The sequence below is a fragment of the Triturus cristatus genome, chromosome 12, assembly GCF_964204655.1.
Source record: "Triturus cristatus chromosome 12, aTriCri1.1, whole genome shotgun sequence".
Lineage (NCBI taxonomy): Eukaryota > Metazoa > Chordata > Amphibia > Caudata > Salamandridae > Triturus > Triturus cristatus.
Genome location: NC_140595.1, coordinates 828,457,696 through 828,478,575, shown reverse-complemented (window position 1 = coordinate 828,478,575; position 20,880 = coordinate 828,457,696). Strand labels below are relative to the sequence as shown.

The following is a 20,880-nucleotide window of genomic DNA, read 5'->3' as shown; positions in this document are numbered from 1 at the left end:
GGCTCTCCCGCAGGCCCTCCTCCCTTCTGGGTATGGCAGGGTATCTATTCTACGTTAAGGAATCTGCGGCTAGTAGTATCTATCAGTTGTACAAATTACTTCCCTTCGGTAACGATGTATCTGGTAGAGACGATTCTAGCCGCAGATTCCTTCACGACCCACCCATCCTCCCTGTTCTGCGAGGTCCCTCAGCTTGGTTTTCTGTGCTCGCCTCCCTCTGGGTGGCTTATCTTCTGTGGGCGTCCTTTTCGTTTTCTGCCTGTCGGGCTTCCCTCCAGCTGGGTTCTCTCCAGTGTAGGGACCTGCTTTTCTCTTTTCCCTTTGTTGTTACATTTTCTGACCCCCTTGCGGTCTTCTGCGTTAGGGGTTCTTTTGCCTGTCCTTGGCCTCCTGCTCCCTACAGAGGCTCTGGCCCTCTTTGACTGTGTAGTCTGGGGGTGGATTGCTTTTGCTCCTCTGTTCCGGGCTTGTGGCCCTTTGCTGTGTGGTCTATGGTTGCAGTCTTTCTCTCTTTCTCTTACAGTGCTTTCCACTACTTGTGCATCCAGCCTGGCTCTCGCCTTGGCTGGTACGGTGATTCCACGGAGGGGTGCTTTCTGCTTTCCCTACTGTGGCTTTACTGCTGTGGTCTTCTGGTACTTTTGTGCTGCCTGGTGCTTCCACCTGGCTTGCACAGTTGTTCCTCAGAGATGGTCTGCTCTCTTCCTGCTTTGGCTTTCCTTTTGTAGCCTCCTGACGACTTGGTGCGGCCTGGTGCTGTTCTTCACCTTTTGTCTTTCTCTTTTTGTTTCTCTGGTCTTTCGCACACTGTTCCCATGCTCTCCTCAGTTTTGTTGTGATGGCTCCGCGTTGTGGCGCGGAAAAGTTCTCTGAAGCAAACTGACGTCAGCGCGCCGGGGTGGGGCTTATGTGACCTCGCTGACGTCATGGCCGCGGAGGACGTCAGGGCGGAGTCGCGAGGCACCGCTCCCCGGCACGCAGAGATGCTGGGCAAGAAAGAAAGTTTTCTGGGTCCAGTCTCACGCCTGGGGATAATTTTACGTTAAGGAATCTGCGGCTAGAATCGTCTCTATCAGATGCATTGTTACCGAAGGCAAGTAACTTGTACGTCAAGCCTTCCCCGGCTCGAGCTTGGCTCAGTTGCAGGAGGGCAGACTCGTGTCTGTGGCTGGCAGCATCCATTTTGTGATGCCCAGGTCGAGAAAGCTGGTACTGGGTAGCCCGGTGTGTCACATTTGTCCTTCTAGAAGGGTGGAATCATACCTCCTACACCAGTTACTGGTGTGGAGGTATGATTCCAAGGTGTTTGACACCAAACATGACATGTTTCTATGCAGCTGTTTTAAAGTTAGCATTTACCGCGAGGTTATAATGCACTTAAATATATATGGTTGGCTGCATGACAAACAACCCCGGAAAATAGGTTTCGAAGGCTGCAAAGGGACGCTGCTCATGCAGGTGCACCCTCTCACATAAAACCCAGCACCCTGCCTTCAGGATTGATAAGGCCTGCCATAGGGGTGACTGATAGGTTTATATGTGCAGTGTTATAGAATAGATATAGTGAACCTATATATAAGTAAGGAGTGCATGCACCACCTTACACACTGCTGTAGCAGACCTGTGGTGTCATTTTGAATGGTCTCTCGGGGGTGGCATAATACATGCTGCAGCCCCTGAGAGGCCTCTGGGGTACCTAGGCCCTGGGTACATAGTATACCATATACTAGGGACTGATAAGGGTACCGCAGAATCCAATCTGGAGTGTACCTAAAGTACATGCCATCAATTTAGAGGAGAAAGCAGCTAGACTGGGGTCCTGGATAGCAGGATCCCAGTCAGACTAAGTCGAAAACAGTGTTACATCAGCAAAAAGTGGGGGTAACTATTAGAAGCAGATCCTACTCTCCTACAGCGGATCCCTCCAGCGAGGAGCCCTGCTCTAGGAACTCTGTCTGTGAACAGTTTCTAATACCCTGCCTAGGGCTGATCAGACAGAATTCATGTTTTGTTAAAAAATATACGTAACATGTCCTTGTTAGGTCGAGACCTCTTTTATATTCTTTAGCATATACTTATGTGTATGTGATGCAGATTGGGGTGTATAAAATCTCCCTACTTCCACGGATAGAGTAATTCCACAGTTACACGCACATACACTCACCATACACTAGGGCCCATTTCACTAACATACACTCAAATACTCTACCAGCACTGAACCTGTGGAAAGAAAACTCCTAAACCTCCTAAATCCCACATCTACACCGAGGTCGATAAGACCTAGTTATTGCAATTGTCATAATCTAAACAAACTATACAACAATAATCAAAATAGAGTACTCCAAAATTGACAAGAAATAATCACCAACACCGTATTTAAAATTATGATTCTTTATCTAAAATTAGTCAAAAGAAATTAATCAGAATAAATCATTTTCTCATAATTACCTATTCTAGCTAAATGTCAGAATGGGTCATCAGGACAAGTCTCTCAGTAGAAATCTCCCAAGTCACCGTCCTCTCAGCATCGATCCTCACCAACGCAGGTTTGGGCCTCAAAATCCCGAATGCAATGACACGGACCCTCTCTAGTCTAGTATATTTATAATGAAACTTGCAATATTAAAGAAACATTAAATGTTCTACACGTCCGCCGAACCGCTGAGCAGAGCGAGCAGGAAAGGATGTAGCATCGCTACATTTGGAAAATCTCCGCTCAGGAAATCACAAAAATAAAAAGACAGAACAGGAACCAAAAATAAAAAAGTATCTTTTAGCAACCACATTTCCTCAGCGATGACACAATGCTCAGAGTTCTTTCTTAACAGCTCCTTTGTCCTCCAAGGCTGTCCAATACATCTGGAAACCTGCCCAGAACTGCTGCTGTCCTTACGGAAAGTTTTAACCAGGCAAGGACTGTGATCAAATGTCTCGTGATCATATTCAGCAAGGCCCTCTCATCACAAATTTCTCACTCGAGGCCAGGCTGCAAACGGCGGACATTTTTAGTTAGGCCAAAATGGACCATCTTAATTAAAAGAGACAAAAACAACGTTACCACAGCATAATGATTAAACAGTGTTAACCCCACTAATACCCTTATGTGTATGTAATTGTCTAGCTTTTGCAACACAGAAAAGCATTAATTCAAAAGCGTTTCGTGCTTTAAAATAAACAGCACTCAGCAACGTTTATTTAATAAAACATGCACATTTATTAAATAGCAATACGAAAGCATTCCCTCGTGTCGGTTTTCTTCTCATTAGTACGTTGGTAAGTTTAAACATATACACAAAACAAATAATTAGTGATTTATTAATTAGTAATTTAATTATGACAAATAGACAAACCAGAGCTTAAAACCCTATAGATTTTAATTAGAAAATCCTGCTCCAGCAATCCCCCCTTTGGTGATTTTATCACCAAATAACCCCCAAAAAAAAAAAATTGTGAAATTTAGTCCCATTTTAGGAGAAATTGGAAATGTCTTTTTCCTCCTTACACAACACTACACACCAGACACTCTTTCATCATCCCTCTTTGTTTCTAAGTAGACACTCTCCCTTAATTCTTCTAATTCAATTTCTTGTGGTTCTCTTTTCAACATTTTATTTCTCTTTTCATTATTTCTTTTAATTAATTTCTTTTTCCCTCCCCTGTTTTTACAACACAAACACACCAATCTCAATATCAATAAAGCAACAATTATACAAGTTAAAGGAAACAATATCTTACCTATAATAGTACTACCTATTTTTGCAATAAAACTCTTAACAGCTATCACCTTATTAGCTAATTTAGTCCAGATACTTTCAGCTTCAAGTGGTACTAATTCTTCATGCAAATCAGTAATATTTTTGATATAAACCTTCAGGTCTTTGCTTTCGTCTGGAATGTAAGTGCAACAATGTTGAACTTTCAGCATTCCACAAACTCCACCCTCCTTAGCCAATAGAATATCAAGAGCAAGTCTATTTTGCATAGACATGGCACGTACGGCAATTAATTCCGTATTCACCAAAAGAAACCCTCCAGCGGTATTTGTCGATAAGCGATCCACCACTGTTGACAGTTTCCGAATCCCATAAGCATTTAAAGAAATTCCCACTGCTGGAATTAAAGCTCCAAAAATGTCACCCACTATTTCAGACCAAGTTTCCCTCTTGAAGCGCATTAGTAAATTAATATGTTCTACATCTTCTATTCTATCTATATGAAAAATCTTTGGAAAAACCAGGCCCACATAACACGTGCCATACCAATGGTCAGGCAACTTGTAATAAGCCTTGTTCCCACAAACATAATACACTCCTGGAAAAATTGTATCTTCTCCACCTCTGAAACCCCATCCTGTTGCAATGAAGTATGTATCATGACATTCACTAGTCCCAACAAAATATGTATCATATTGGGATTTCCCTCTTGTAATGCACAGCTTACCCTTCTGTGGTGCATCTAAAGCTAAAGTTGGACTAGCTCCATTTCTCAATTCTTTTCCCATCTCAATGTCCCAAATTGTCTCACTCACTTTATATTTCCCTGCCTTTTCATGCATGCTCAATCTCCTTTCCTCCACCATGTTCAGGAAAGCTTTCTCCTCTTCTTCCAAACTACAAGTTAAATTATTCTTAAAAATGTAATCTAATGTTAATTCTTCTTTCTCAATAAAAATCTCACCAAAAATGTTAGCTTCTTTAGCTGGATTCAGCTCTTTGTTCATTGGCAAGTGCCCAAAAATACTATCTTTGTTAGACATCTTATAATCTATTTTCCCTAACAAATAAAAAACACTACTTAATACACTACAAGAAATTCCATACGTAGCTGGTAAATGGTGATAAGTAACACCCTCTGAAACGGATGCAGGTAATTGCATACAAACGTAGCAATCCCTTACTTCCATTGTTTTCACATATTCGTATAACAACTTTGAAAAAACATTACTAGAAAAATCATTAATTGACCTATCTTTATGCATGTAAGTATTACTAATTCTAGTTGGAACTACTTTTTGCAAATTCTTCTCTGCATTTGTCTCATTCTCAGTATGTATTTCAAATGTACCTATTGAAACTCTAAATGTAACTAATAAAGCTAAAATACCCCATAGTAGCATTAATAATCCAGAACAGCAGCAGCACATTCTACACCATCTTCTTAAGAAGGCACATCTACTTTGATTATTCTCTATATTAGCCATTTTATTACTTTGACCTTGTCTTTTGACTTAGCCTCTACTACTCCACTACTGTAATTTCTCAAACTTTGGATTACTTCAGACAGCTGAATTTCAGACTTTCTCCTTTTCACTTTCTCCAAGTGATTTCTTCAGTTCACTCAATTTGGATATTCATCACTTTTCACTCCTCCTTCTTCAGCAACATCAAATTGTATCAGATCATCAACAACATCCTGTGCATCCGACTCTTCTCCAATGTCAGTCAGAATAACTTTTAAGATTCCAACAGATTCTTCCTTTTCCTCAACCACTTTTCTCAAGATCCCCTCCGGATTATCTCGAGTCACTGTTTCTTCTTCTCCTTCTTCAGACAGTGCCACATAAGACCATTCCGGTGATCTGTACTTTTGGTTGGGTCTTCTAATGCTTTTTATTTCCTCAGGTTCTCTTAATTCCTTTTGCTCCTTTCTTTTTACTTCGTTTTGACTCGACACTTCATTCACTTGTTCAGCTTTCGATGTATTCCCTCTTATCAGTCTGTATCTCAGCCTTTTTACTCTGTTGTTAGGCCAAAAATCTCCTTTTACGACCTTTTTCGGTCTTGTTTCTGTATTATTTCTTTCTCCAATCCAAGTTCTCTTTCTCAGAACTCGACCCTCTGATTTTCCATTCTCACTTTCATCCGATTCTGTTTCAAATGCCTCTTGTTCTTCAGCAGTTTTCTTTCGCTCTTGTTCTTCAGCAGTTTTCTTTCGCTCCACAGTCTTTTTCACCACTATTTGAGACTTCCCTACTTCTTTCTCTCCTCGGGTCTCCAACACGCAATCTTCTTGCTGTCTACTTGTCCCTTCACCTAGCTTATTAGAAGTGTTCCCTACACCTCCTCGGGGGTCTTCCGCAATCTGTCCCTCTCTATCTTCTTCTGACCCTACTTCTTCAGATATAATCTCAAGTGGTTCTTCAATCTCCTCCTCTTCTGATTCAGGAGTAATTTCTGTGAAACTGCTCTTTTCTTTTCTTTTTCATAATCTGGCATACCCAAAGCAGGGGCTTCACACATTCTGCTTTTTAACTCTTCAAATGCTGCCATTTGTTCTCCATCTAGTTCCAATGGGTCTGTCATCTCACTTTTTGTCAGCTTAATCAGTGGCTTTGCTATCAGCGAAAAATTAATTATCCACTGACGACAATATCCCACCATTCCCAGGAACATTCTCACTTCCCTCTGGGTCTTTGGGGCCTTCATTTCCCTGATAATTTTGATCCTGTCATCAGTCACTTTTCTCAGACCTTTCTCAATATTGTGTCCAAGATAATGCACCTCTTTCTTGCAGAATTGCAATTTGGCTGGAGATACTTTTAACCCTCCATCTGCCAGATGATTCAGTAAAGCTATAGTATCTACTTCACAAGCTTCACGTGTCTTTGATGCCACAAGTAGGTCATCAATATACTGCACTAATACTGAGTTTTCAGGCATGATCAAACTCTCCAATGACTTTTTCAACAACTGATTGAATATCGAAGGACTCTCTGTATACCCCTGTGGGATACGACACCATGCTAAAATACGCTGGCCAAATCTAAATGCAAAAATCGGCTGGCTGTCATGATGCAATGGAATTGAAAAGAAAGCATGACACAAATCAATCACTGTATACCACTCAGCATCATGTGGAATCTGATACAAAATCACTGATGGATTTGGCACAATAGGACAACATGCCACCACAATTTGGTTAACTTTTCTCAAATCCTGTACAATCCTGAACTTCCCATTAGGCTTCTTTAGCCCCATTATCGGTGAATTACACGGACTACTCAGTAGTTCTCTCAGAACTCCCTGCTGAATCATTTTCTCAATTTTAGGAGTTATTCCCTCAATTATTTCTGGTGTCATTTTGTACTGAGGAATGTTAGGATAAGTAATTCCCTCTTTCACTGAAATTTTCACAGGATCTACATTATTCATCAATCCCACATCCTCTCCAGTAAAATCCCAAACTGTCCTTTTCACTGTGTCTCTCAACACTTGAGGCAAATCCTCTGGATCAAACACAGCATATGCACCAATTAACTCACTCTCTCTATTTTCTAGAGTCATTCGGTACAAAACATCCTCATCTGGTGTTTCAAAAGCTATTCCATCTGGTGTACAAAAAATTGTACAATTCATTTTACAGAGTAGATCCCTACCTAACAGGTTCACTGGACTTGTGTCACAGACGATAAATCTGTGCATGTCTGAAAATTTCCCTATTTGTACTCTTACTGGTTCAGTAAGACGTGTTCTGATTTGTGTATTAGCTACACCAACTACTTGGATTGCTTCATCCGAGAGAGGAAGATTTCTAATATCTGTTGACCTGACAGTTGATCTTGTCGCACCTGTGTCTACTAAAAAAGTAACACCTTCTTCATTTATTTTTCCATCCACAAATGGTCCTGCCTGGTCTATTTCTAGAGTTGCACCAAGTATGCACTCTTCCTCCTCTCTTCGGCACCGTCAATAATCACCCTCAGATTCACTCCCTTCATTCTTTAACAAGTACTGTTGTACCTGGTTAGAACGCCTTGGTTTGTTTACCTGCTCATCATTGTAGAATCCTGAATCCGGATTATACTTTTGTGCTCCTCTATTCTGCGGCAAGGGCGGTTTTGGCTCTTGACTCTGCTGTCTCACAACTTTCTGCTGTTGCTGCTGTTGATTATTCCCCTCGTTCTGCACCTGTTGATTTAAGGATTTTCCCTCATTATTCACTAATGGTGGATTGGTACACTCAGATCTCCAATGTCCCAGTTGGCCACAGTTGTGACATGGGAACTTCTTTTTAGCTTCCTCAAGATTCCCCTTTCCTTTCCCTGCATACCTAGGTCTATTCCCTGCATTATTTCCTGCATTATTCGCCTGTTCCACCAACTGTGCTTCCTGTCTTTCCGAAACTTTCACTTGTGCCCACATTGCTTTCTCTTTCAGCTTTCTCTGTTTTGCTTCAATCTCATCACTGAAGTATTTTGCATGTCTCAGAATCTCATCTATTTTCTTACTTTGCCAATCCACAGTATGCTCACGAATTCTTTCACTAATCTCAGGTCTCAGGCCATATACAAATCTGTATACAAAATGACTCAAATCCTTGTCACCCAGGTGTTCATCTCCACTGAATTGCTTAAATGCCAGTATCAGCCTCTCGTAAAAAGCATAAACTGATTCTTTTGCTTCCTGATGTGTTCGATCTATTTTAACCCAGTCTGTTTCTTTCGGAGGTACTTTATTTTTCAGGTATACAATCACCTGCTCATATTTTCTCATTACTTCGGGATCTGGTGCTCCTGTTTTCTGATCTCTTGGATATTCCTCAGTAGGCCAACTCACAACTATTTTACACTCAGCCCACAAGTCTGCTGGAACAATTATATCAAACAGACTATTCAGGTCAATCCACAGCACTTTTGACAATTTCACAAACCTGTCTACCTGCCTATACCACTCGACGGGCTTTTCTCTCAATTGAGGGAAATCATTCGTAAATGATAAAATATCCTGTCTGGTCCATGGAACATGTACATATCCTCCTCCAGGTATTTCTCTCATAGGATAAATATCCACTGGTTTTTCCTTTTCTCTCACAGGAAATGCTGAATAAGTCCTATCCCCTGATTCTTCTCTCTTTTTGTACCATCTATCCTTCCACTTCTCAACATCACCCCATTTTCGCAATAAAGCGATCATCTCTTTAATCTGTCCTGTTCTACCAGTACCATTCAAATTCTCAATATCTTTGTCTGTGAAATCCATCCTGTAAGACGTCTGCAAAACTTTCACTTTATCAATGTCAACTCCATAGTCATTTGCTATTGCTCTTAATCTGTCGTATGTATTTCTCGCTCTCCAGGTGATGTTCTTACACATAAACAATAATTCACCATCATGATGATTTTTCAGAATTTCTGTTGGAACTGTCCCTGCAACAAGCTCTTCTAATTCTACACGTAACCTAGCAACATCAATTGCTTGTGAATCTTTATCCCTCTTTTGAAGAACTTTCATCCATTCATTCAAATCTTCAGCTGTTATTTCAGTAGATTTTCTCACTGGAACCACTTTCTTCTGCGGTTCTAAAATTGGCATCCCTGAACAACTAGCTTCACCAGCATCCAGTCCTGAATTAGACTCCTCTAATCCTTCACTACATGTGTCATGTCTAAATTTTCCTGCCCTTTTTCCTGAATCTCCTGAAGGACCAGCCAAACTTGTCAATCTATTCCCAACATATGGAATAACCAAACCATTCTCACCCGTCCTCTGCTTATCAAAAACAGGCATAACCGGACCTATGGTTACGGGTACCGTAACAGCGTCTAGATTCTTTGTCAGCTCTTTGATCTTTTCAGTCAACTCCGATGTAGTTCTGGCTAATTCTCTCGTATTTTCGCCACTGCTTCTATTCTCTCTTTCCCTGAAAGGATTACCACTTCTTAACTCAGGTGTCACATTTTCTGTCTCAATGATACGCACTGTATCTCTTATCGGCGAAACAACTGGTGTACTCTCTTCTGGTTCCGGTCTATATGGAGGTGGTCTTTTGTAAATCATGTCATTTAAAACCTCATCCTCATATTCATTAACTCCATATCTTCTCACTTCTGCCTCAGGAACCCTTTCTGCTCCCTCTTCAACTGTTCTCACAGGATATAGTCCCTCTGACATACTAGCATCTCGCCATCTCGTCATTCGATCATGATGAGTTTCACGACCATGTCTCCTCCCGAACATATACCTATAGTTGCCTCCAGACCTCTGTTTCTCTCGCTCGTGCACTTCCTCTTCCCATTCCACTAAAGCCTCGAACTGTGTCGGCCTTGGTCTTGGGTCAAGACATAACATCTTTTCCCGTAAATTTTTCAACACGGCCAGATTAAATGAACCATGTTCTGGAAATGCTAAAAGTCCATCTTCTTTGGTATACCTAACCCAATTTTCCAACCATATACAGGTATGATACCCATATCTCGCAGCCATGAAGGATGCAGGCGTTTTCGATGGAGGTAACAATTCACCCTCTCTCGTTTTAACATCTTTATCGTTGTTGAACCAATTTTTAATCTTTCTGAACAAAGATTTTTTCTTTTTCTCTTCTTGGTAATACATTTTAACGCTTACCAAAACTTTCTAATCCCTTCCGTAATACAACTGCACAATATGATTTTTTTTTTAACCAATAACAGCGCGACTCACACTAACGCACCAATCCTGGAACGTTTACGTCACTAGAATAGCTCCACCAATCCTTGCGCGACTCACACCAACGCACCAATCTCAGCGCGAGCACTATTCTGATCTAATATCCAATCAGAGCGCGGTCTGTTTGACGTCAGCAGTCGCTGCAGTCGCTTCTGTCTCCTGTCTCTTGTCACTCGTCTACCCCTCCTTTACAAAATTTCTCAGTAGACTCCGTGTCAAATTTCTACAAAATCTATTAGTTACAACATATAAACATCTCCATTGTCTGCCTCGCTAACCACAGAATAGTAAAGAAAATCTATTTCACAAGAATCAACGGGATTCTTTCATACATTCCTTAACTGTTTCCTCTAGGACTTGTCCAAAGAGTCTTACAATCAACTAAATATACAAACATTCACGCACATTCATACAAGAAAATATAGTACATACACACAGAATCCTGCTTTTCCCGAGAACAGCGAACAATCTGCTCTACTACAGAATTATAACACACATTAACCAAGCAGCTTACTTCTACCCAGTTTCTCAAACAAGCTCAGAGAATACCTATTACTTCTCCCGCAATAAGCTTTAACGGCGAACCTTACGGATCCCTGGGACTTAAAACCAGAGTTTCACAGATAACCTTCACTACCATACGCACTCCTTATATACCAGAAATATTTCTAATAGTAACATACAACAATGTCACTTATTCCGAATCCAGACAATGTGACGCGCAACTTCAATTGTCACACGTTTTCTTTTTCCTGCATACATACAGGACCAACAATCCCGTCTTTCCCGAGAGCAGCATAAACTTCCCTCTGCCCTACTACGGAACTGCTACTAGCTCCCAAGTTCCAGAAGCACTACATATAACTCAACATGACGACTCCAACATATAATATTAGTACATATACCAACATCAATCAATAATCAATAATCAATAAGCTAATGTACAAGCAATCTAATCAGATCAAGACAATCATCAATAACCATCAGCACTCTGCTACCAGGAACTTGATGCAGATTGGGGTGTATAAAATCTCCCTACTTCCACGGATAGAGTAATTCCACAGTTACACGCACATACACTCACCATACACTAGGGCCCATTTCACTAACATACACTCAAATACTCTACCAGCACTGAACCTGTGGAAAGAAAACTCCTAAACCTCCAAAATCCCACATCTACACCGAGGTCGATAAGACCTAGTTATTGCAATTGTCATAATCTAAACAAACTATACAACAATAATCAAAATAGAGTACTCAAAAATTGACAAGAAATAATCACCAACACCGTATTTAAAATTATGATTCTTTATCTAAAATTAGTCAAAAGAAATTAATCAGAATAAATCATTTTCTCATAATTACCTATTCTAGCTAAATGTCAGAATGGGTCATCAGGACAAGTCTCTCAGTAGAAATCTCCCAAGTCACCGTCCTCTCAGCATCGATCCTCACCAACGCAGGTTTGGGAAGAAAAATCCCGAATGCAATGACACGGACCCTCTCTAGTCTAGTATATTTATAATGAAACTTGCAATATTAAAGAAACATTAAATGTTCTACACGTCCGCCGAACCGCTGAGCAGAGCGAGCAGGAAAGGATGTAGCATCGCTACATTTGGAAAATCTCCGCTCAGGAAATCACAAAAATAAAAAGACAGAACAGGAACCAAAAATAAAAAAGTATCTTTTAGCAACCACATTTCCTCAGCGATGACACAATGCTCAGAGTTCTTTCTTAACAGCTCCTTTGTCCTCCAAGGCTGTCCAATACATCTGGAAACCTGCCCAGAACTGCTGCTGTCCTCACGGAAAGTTTTAACCAGGCAAGGACTGTGATCAAATGTCTCGTGATCATATTCAGCAAGGCCCTCTCATCACAAATTTCTCACTCGAGGCCAGGCTGCAAACGGCGGACATTTTTAGTTAGGCCAAAATGGACCATCTTAATTAAAAGAGACAAAAACAACGTTACCACAGCATAATGATTAAACAGTGTTAACCCCACTAATACCCTTATGTGTATGTAATTATCTAGCTTTTGCAACACAGAAAAGCATTAATTCAAAAGCGTTTCGTGCTTTAAAATAAACAGCACTCAGCAACGTTTATTTAATAAAACATGCACATTTATTAAATAGCAATACGAAAGCATTCCCTCGTGTCGGTTTTCTTCTCATTAGTACGTTGGTAAGTTTAAACATATACACAAAACAAATAATTAGTGATTATTAATTAGTAATTTAATTATGACAAATAGACAAACCAGAGCTTAAAACCCTATAGATTTTTATTAGAAAATCCTGCTCCAGCATATGTACTTTGTGGGCTCTGGCGATCAGCCCTAGGACTTGTCTGCTTCCGATTAGGGACTTTTTTTCCCGTTCAACTGCCTCTATTTAACTGTCTTGATTGAAAACGACAAGCAGAGGTCAGTAAAATACCAGAATTGCTTTCTGCTGAGGGACTTTCCTTTTTTTTATTTTTCTGGCAACTGCTTCTATTTAACTTTATTGATAGAAAACGACCAGCAGAGGTCAGCAAAATACCAGAATCACTTTAGCATTCTCTAGATTCCATTCCATAGAAATTGTCTAGAAGCACCCGTAGACAATTTTTTTTCTTCCAAATCTTGTATATTCAGTGATATGACAACCCACGGCCCTGATTTTATATTAAAAACGGAGCTTTGGACCATACCATTTCCCGCTGAAAGGCAATATTTCTTTCCATGTGTTCCCATACCTGGCGTGTCACGCAGTTTGGTGCTTACTTTCCCTCCATGTTAAAGAACAGTAGATGTTTCAGCACCCAGGCAAATGTGCTGCATAGCTAAATACACATAAGGTCCCAAAGGCGAGACCGATTTGCATTGCAAATGCTTGTTTTATTGAATAAATGAATGAATGAGATGTTCTTCTATAGCGCACAGCTACTCAAAAGAGTGTCCTGGCGCTTTAGGCAACTAGAGACTGAAAAGAAGCCAGGAACAGCAGGAGTCTTACAGTCACTGAAGTCTGAATAAAAATGTTTTCAGTTCTTTCTTAAAATGTGTTTCTTCCGTAATGGCTCCCAGATGGCCAGGCGACTGGTTCCATGTACTGGCCACTTTAGCTGTAAATCCCCGATCGTAAATCGGGGACTGAGAGTGGACCGGCACCACTGGAACGGAGAGACCGCCCTGGTCTATATGCCTTGATCCTCTCCTTTAGGTACAGAGACACTTTGTTGTGAAGAGCTTATTGTGTCAGTGTCCGTGCCTTGTACATTATCCGTTGCCGGACCAGCAGCCAGTGCAGTCCCTCCCGTGACAGATGTGCACTTAGGAATTTGTTGAAGGCGGCGGGCCACCATGTTCTGAATTGCGCTGGACCAGATATTCAGGAAAGACCCAAGTACAGAACGTTGGCAGAGTCCGGCCTAGAGAGAATCCATGCTCTGACCACAGTGACTCGTGCAGAAGGAAGTTGAGAAACTTCCTCAGCATTCGAGAAATCCAGCAGCCAGGCGTCACGACTGATGCCACCTGCGCTCTGAGAGATGGTTGAAAGCGGAACATAATGCCCAGATTTCTGGCCACTGGCATTGGAGGCGGGGCACGCTGTTAGGCCATGCTCCTGCCCATCCGTGGGGGGGGGGAATGAAAAGATCTCCATTTTGTCTGGGTTGCACTGCAATTTATTGGCTCTCAATCATTCAAACAGCTCCTTCTTGCAGCTTGCAAATACATCTTTCGCATTTGCAGAATCCCTATCACACGTGAGCAGGAGCTGTGTGTGATATGACCTTTATTTCAGAGGATTCAACCAAATATGCCAATGGGGTCATATCAATGTTAAAGAGTGTAGGACTCGGGGAGGAGCCCTGCTGACACTTCTCCCCCCCCCCCCCATTCAGCATTTGCCCCAGAGTCATAAGGTTTCGTCCACTCTACCTGCTCACACCACACCTCTCAAGAAAAGAACCCAGCCAGCCTAAGGCTGAGCCCGACATCCCCAGATGTTCTAACCTGTGCAGAATGATGTTGTGGTCCACCGTATCAAATGCGGCTGACAGGTCCAACAGCACCAGAGCAACATCAAGTCCAGAATCCAAACTGTACTTAGTAGATCTTGAGACCTCCAATACCGTCGATCTGGTGCTGTGGCGGCTCTAAAACCTGGTTGGGACGGGTATAATTAAATTGTTCTCAGCCAGAAAGGTGGTAAGCGGTTGGTTCTCCGCCTTTTCCACGATTTTCGAGGCTGCTGGGAGCAGAGAGACTGGTCTAAAGTTTGCTAATGTTTCAGGGATCGTGTTAGCCTCTTTGAGCAGAGGACTCGTGTCTGCTCTCCTCCAATCATCGGTCATGGCATCTGAGTGGAGGGAGATGGCAAATAGCTCCTGATAGGTAGGTCTAATAATGTCCTAGATGGACGTCAGGATATGAGGTGGCATAGGGTCGTTTGGGGGCCCGACCTTCGGTTTGAGCCTTCACTTCCTCCAAAGACGGGACATAAAAAGATGACAGTTTAGACTCTGGGGTCAGGGTTTGGAGACTTAGCAGGTCTGACAGCAGAGTCAAATGATTCACCCCTACTGAGTTGGGCCGAATTTTGAGGATTTTATCCTCAAAGAAATCACGGAGTCATGAGCATAGTGTCTGGCTAGACTCTAGTTGGGGGGGACATAGTTTTCGGTCTGTGAAGCTGGTGACACTTTTGAAAATGTCCTCCCCTTCATTAACGGCTTCCTTAATACATTGAGTAAAGGGCACTTCGGGCCCCCTTAAGGTTCTCGTGATTAAGTTTAAGGGTCAATTGTAGCTCACTTCATCTGTTCCCAGATAGTGGCGGCGCCAAGCGCTACTTTTTTGCACGCAGCTCTTTCCTGGGCTGATTCCTGGGAGAGCCATCGTGCTGAGCTGGCTGTAGCTTCCTCTCTATCGGCTGTATGAGGGGCCACAGAAGTGTCTGCCTCCATGAGCCCGGACCTAGTAACAATGTCACCCCCAATGACCGAATCTGGGATGTCTGGTGTAGATTCGATCAGAGTCCTCCTGGGGTCTGCAGTCGATACCTTGCTCCAACATCTGTTCCCATCCTGTGGAGGGGGGCCTCCCCCACACACATAGTTCTCGGTGGTGGCGAACGCCAGATCCGGACAGGAGTCCTCGTCCATCCAGGTGTCCTCATAAGAAGCGTGTCCAGGTCCCCCTCCTCTTTCAAGCTAAATCTGTCCGAAGCATGTTTATGCAGGGAACGGCTGTTCATCCTCGTGGCCTTGATTTTGTTCTGATTTTTAGATCTCGCCTGGCATAGGCTGCACACATGCGCAGTCTCGCTGGCGAGATTGAATGATTTGGGGTATTTTGTGAAAAGGGCATTAAGCCCCGCCCCTCTTTTTCATTGGCTGGCGTCACCATTTATGCTAAACCGTGGCCAGCCATTCGAAAACAGTTGGTTGTGATGTTTTCGTTCGGCTTTTTGAGCCGTCCCATTTGGACGGGCTCGTCTGCCTTCCTTGCGTCGCAAAAGGTTTCTTATCTTTATGGGGCCAAACACATGGCCCCATAAAGACCAGAAACCTTTTAGCAGGCGAGGCCGTCCAAGTGGGATGGCAGAAAAAGCCAAACGAAAACGTCATGGTGAGCGCTTATTAGCCCTGCTTTCAGTGCCCACAACAAGGCGTGATTGCTTGTTTCCTTTTGCAAACATGCTATTGGGCTTCTGCAGGGCACAAGGCCTAAAAAAGGAAGTGGGGGGGACTAACCTAGTTAATGAGTATACAAGTGACATCACGGCACGTGACATCAAGGCGCGTGACATCACTGCAAGTGGCATCATAAGAAGTAACGTCAGATCTTAAGCCCACACATACATGTTTGACAGGTCTATCATGAGTACATTGGAGCACACTTCGAGTGTACAGGGAAACCCTCCTGATTCATGCAGAAGATTAACACTTTTGTAAGCTACTCCTAAAACAATGTTGCCTTTTGTCAGCGCAAACTACTTCTACCCATAGTTCTTAACAAGAAAAAATAGTGATAATTCAATTATTACAATGCCTCCTCAGGGGTAGTATGCACTATATACATGCTATTTATTTTGTGTAAATACTGGGAAAGACCAACACATCTGACAATATTACAGTGCATGCATATCTCCTAAACAGGGACTGAACAAAGTGAAAAGCTGCATCTCTTGAGTATATGTAAAGTGCTAACAAGGTGTGAGCCTTTGTTTCCCCTTCGCTTCATTTGCATCAGGTGTGAGTCAACAAAAGGAGGCCTGATTACCCCTCAGACTCGGCCTCTGTTATGGGCTCAGCAGGAGTCAGAAACAAGAAAGCCCCCTCCCTGCCTGCACATTGTTGCTGGATCAAAGCAGACAATGTGCCGGCGCTGCTGAATGTGTGCCAGTGTTTGCAAATTACACCTGGACAAATTCAGCATGTTTTTCAGCAGGGTCCAATTTCTTGGCAGGGTTGACGGTGTCCACCCTGTGAAAATAGTGGGTGGAAACCATCCACCCGCGTGTACCCCCAACTAGTTCCCTGGGCTTCTGGTTCAGGGGATGTAGGCCGTGTTTACATTTGACACAAGAAATAGGACCAGGACAGCCTTAACAGAAAAGGACAGCACAGATTTGGTGTCCCCTCCCATACCTTTTAGCTCAGAAGCAGTAAAAGCCTGTTTTAACAGGCCCTCTGCTATCCCGGCATGATCGCTGGCGCTGGCCATGGTTGGGACGCGGAAGGGCGCAGACGGGCTTTCCTTACGCGCCAGTGGTGAACTCACTGCGTGTTCTGCTGCGGCCATTCATATAGAGGAGGGAAGGCTCCTTCTGCCTGTTATTTTTGAGCACTGGACCGTGTCCGGCTCAACATGGCGCCGCTCCATGCTCGCTAGTCCCCCTCCTCCCAGAAGCACAGCCCTGTATGCGAAGTGCTCCCCCCCCACTGCGATTCTGACTTCTCCCTGCGACCTTTCCAACAATGCAATAATGTTGGAAAGACGTGACTTATTAAAAAGGCCAGTGTACAGTTTTAAAAGACAGAGTTAAAAAAATACTTCTTGTGCAAAATATAAAAGCAAATATGTGCAAGCTAGTGTCAGTGCAAATGAGCAGAAATCATTTAATTTAAGTGAGCAGCGTAATTTTAATTAGGAGTGTATGTTTGGTGCCAGGAACACTGATGGCAAACTCAAAACAGTACACAGAAATTCAACCCCCAAACAGAATGAGCGAGTTGGAAACCAACCGAACCCGCCACAATTCCCTCTCCAGAACCTATAACTTCTATTGATTTATGAACTCTACTGCTTTACCACCAACACTAAAAGCATGTTTTATAGACTCCCCTCCATGCATACATAGTAAGATAAACCGTTGGTATAGCAAAACAATGACAGTAATTTACACTAGAATTTTACATAGTACTAAATGCTGCCTGTTTTAACAGAATACAATTTATAGGACACTATTCTTTCAATATAGAATGAGCCTCTTACACACAAAGCTCTAGTTCTGCTGTCAAAATATTGTTATCACATGCCACAGGTTAAACGCTGTACTTAGAAGTCCATATTGTGATGATATAACGATGGAAGATTTTACATTATGTAAATTCACTGTACAAATGCCTAATAATCCAAACAGTATTGTACATCAAAGGAGTCTAAAGTGAAATTAGGATTTGGACTTGTTAACACTAACACAAATACATTATTTTGAGGACATTGTTAAATATTGGTAGGTTTCGGTCTAATACTGTCATGTGAAAGTCTTCTTCAGGCTATTCATTTTGAGTACATGTTGTTGACAGTAACAACAATGGATTCCGTTCTACCATATCCTACTAGTTCTACCTTAATGGGTCGCCCTTGTCCCCGCTGTGGTCATTCCCTGCATGGACCTCTGTGGTGGTATCTACACAGAACCTGCCTCTAACCAGGTCCCCTATGGTCTGAAGCTCACTGCTCATCTGCTTCCTGCACTGGGAACCCGCCTTTTTCCCCCAGAAGCAGTGTATTGAAAGTGAGAAGCTCAGCCTAGTGCATAAAGCCTTTCCCGGCTGGACGCCCTGCTACCCCATCAAACCAATGTTACCACACCAGCAGGTTAAACTGATAGTGCCTTACCAGCCCACCAAACCAATGGTACCACACTAGCCAACCAAACCAATGGTGCCTTACCAACCGACCAGACTGATAGTGCCTTACCAACCAGCAAGACTGATGGTGCCTTACCAGCAGACCAAACTGATGGTGCCTTACCAGCAGACCAAACTGATGGTGCCTTACCAGCAGACCAAACGGATGGTGCCTTACCAGCAGACCAAACGGATGGTGCCTTACCAGCAGGTCAAACAGATGGTGCCTTACCAGCAGGTCAAACTGATGGTGCCTTACCAGCAGGTCAAACTGATGGTGCCTTACCAGCAGGTCAAACTGATGGTGCCTTACCAGCAGGTCAAACTGATGGTGCCTTACCAGCAGGCCAAACGGATGGTGCCTCACCAGCCCACCCAACTGATGGTGCCTTCCCTGCAGACCAAATGGATGGTGCCTTGCCAGCATACCAAGCTGATGGTGCCTTACCAACCGACCAACCTGATGGTGCCTCACCAGCCGACCAAGCTGATGGTGCCTTACCAGCCGACCAAACAGCTGGTACCGTCCCAGCCTACCAAATTGAGGGTGCCATCCTGCTGACCAAACTGATAGTGCCGTAGTAGCGTAAACTTAACTGGTGGGTGGTGCCATACAAGCTGACCAATCATATGGCACCCTACAAGCTGGCAAACGCCCAAGATCGGCCCCCTTAACAGTCTCTCCATTTACCTGGTAACACCCAGACTTTTTAGCCACAAAACTCACCATGTTCAAGCCCTGGTCTGTGAACGACAACCCACTCTGCTACTTGGTAACCTCATGATCGCTCTGAAGGCCTCAAACGGCAGCCTTAAGCACTAGAAACAGACTAAATAAAATGAACTAGAATTCTGTTATTTTCACTCTGTTTCCCGCCTTTTACTTGTGGTCGCTTAGAAGCGAGCTCTAACGGGCCGAAGGAGCTATGTTTGACTAGATCGTCTCTCCTTTTCCCACTGCAGGCTGTCAGATGGTACCCTGGGTGGCTTCTCCGCGGGAGGGGGCGCTGCCTTTCAACTTCCTATGGGGCATCGAGTGAGGGTCAGCTCTCCGCCCTGCACAAGCAGCCCCAATGCCGCTGCAGGTGAGTTGCATCCTGCACGTGTTACCTTGTTTATTAATGTCAATTATTGACTCATGTAATTTTGTAAGTTTCCCTCATATTGACAATCGACTAGTTTCTGTCCTTCCTTTGTCACTTCTGGAAATGGAAGTCACCAGCACATTTCTTCCCGTCAGGAAGTCCTAATAACAGTAATAACACTTCTCTTACTGTATTTTGCAACATTCACCATTTCCAGTCCCTGTTGGCCCTGTTGGGTGCTTGGGGTGCAGTCTGAGGTCGGATGATTATGGGCTCGGTAGTGGTGTGAGGGTTGGGCCTTGCATCAATCTGCCAGGCCTGTGTGACTGCCCTGAGTGTGTTGTGTTATCTGGTGTCGTGTGCATGTGACAGCCGATGTGTCTGCCAGCAGGGCCGGCTTTAGCACTGGTCGTGCCTGTTGCGACAATCTTTTTTGGCGCCCTCCCCCTTGGATTCCTTCACTACCACCTGGCAAAAGTGCCCCTCCTCTCTCCATAGCCCCTCATCTCTCCATGGCCCCTCATCTCTCCATGGCCCCTCATCTCTCCATGGCCCCTCATCTCTCCATGGCCCCTCATCTCTCCATAGCCCCTCATCTCTCCATGGCCCCTCATCTCTCCATGGCCCCTCATCTCTACATGGCCCCTCATCTCTCCATAGCCCCTCATCACTCCATAGCCCCTCTTTCACACACATTTCATTTGTTTTAAAGCGCTGGTAAAGGCTGACTTTACTTATCCACTCACCTATTGTCGGTAGTTCCTATATATCTATATAGGATCTTTGCGTTTAGACAACATAAACTGTGGGATTGGTGTCCAGACTGATTCCAGACACCCCCACCAGATATGTTTGCCTGTATTCCCAGCTAGCTCTCAGTGCCACTGTAAAACTCCTCTTACCAAGGAGACAATAGTTCTAGGCAACTGTCGAACATGACAACTCTGTCCCATCAGGGATCGTGGAAACAGTACTGTTCGCTCAGTCATTCGTGCTCACTTTATCTCCGAGAGATACACAGAATAAACGGTGGGGAAGATTTCCAATGGATTTTGGCCACGCGGGCTATCAGACAGGTTTTCTTTTAAGAGACACTGTAAATACTGTATAAACACCCCCATTCCACACCTCTAAACCCTCACAACGAGCCCTTCCTTGAGCACCATCCCACCTGGAGCACCTGTGTATATGTATATTGTGAGAAGTTGGCCTGATATATGCTGTCCACTAGT

The 20,880-nt window shown here is 43.4% G+C and overlaps 1 protein-coding gene across 1 annotated transcript in view; it reads left to right on the top strand.

The window, feature by feature from the left end:
- The window catches only part of SAP25 (Sin3A associated protein 25), a 262,512-nt gene that overhangs the window by 138,436 nt on the left and 103,196 nt on the right, over nucleotides 1–20,880 (top strand). The window contains 1 exon segment of the mRNA XM_085638087.1: nucleotides 19,527–19,648. Coding sequence (XP_085494213.1) covers nucleotides 19,527–19,648 — 122 coding nt within the window.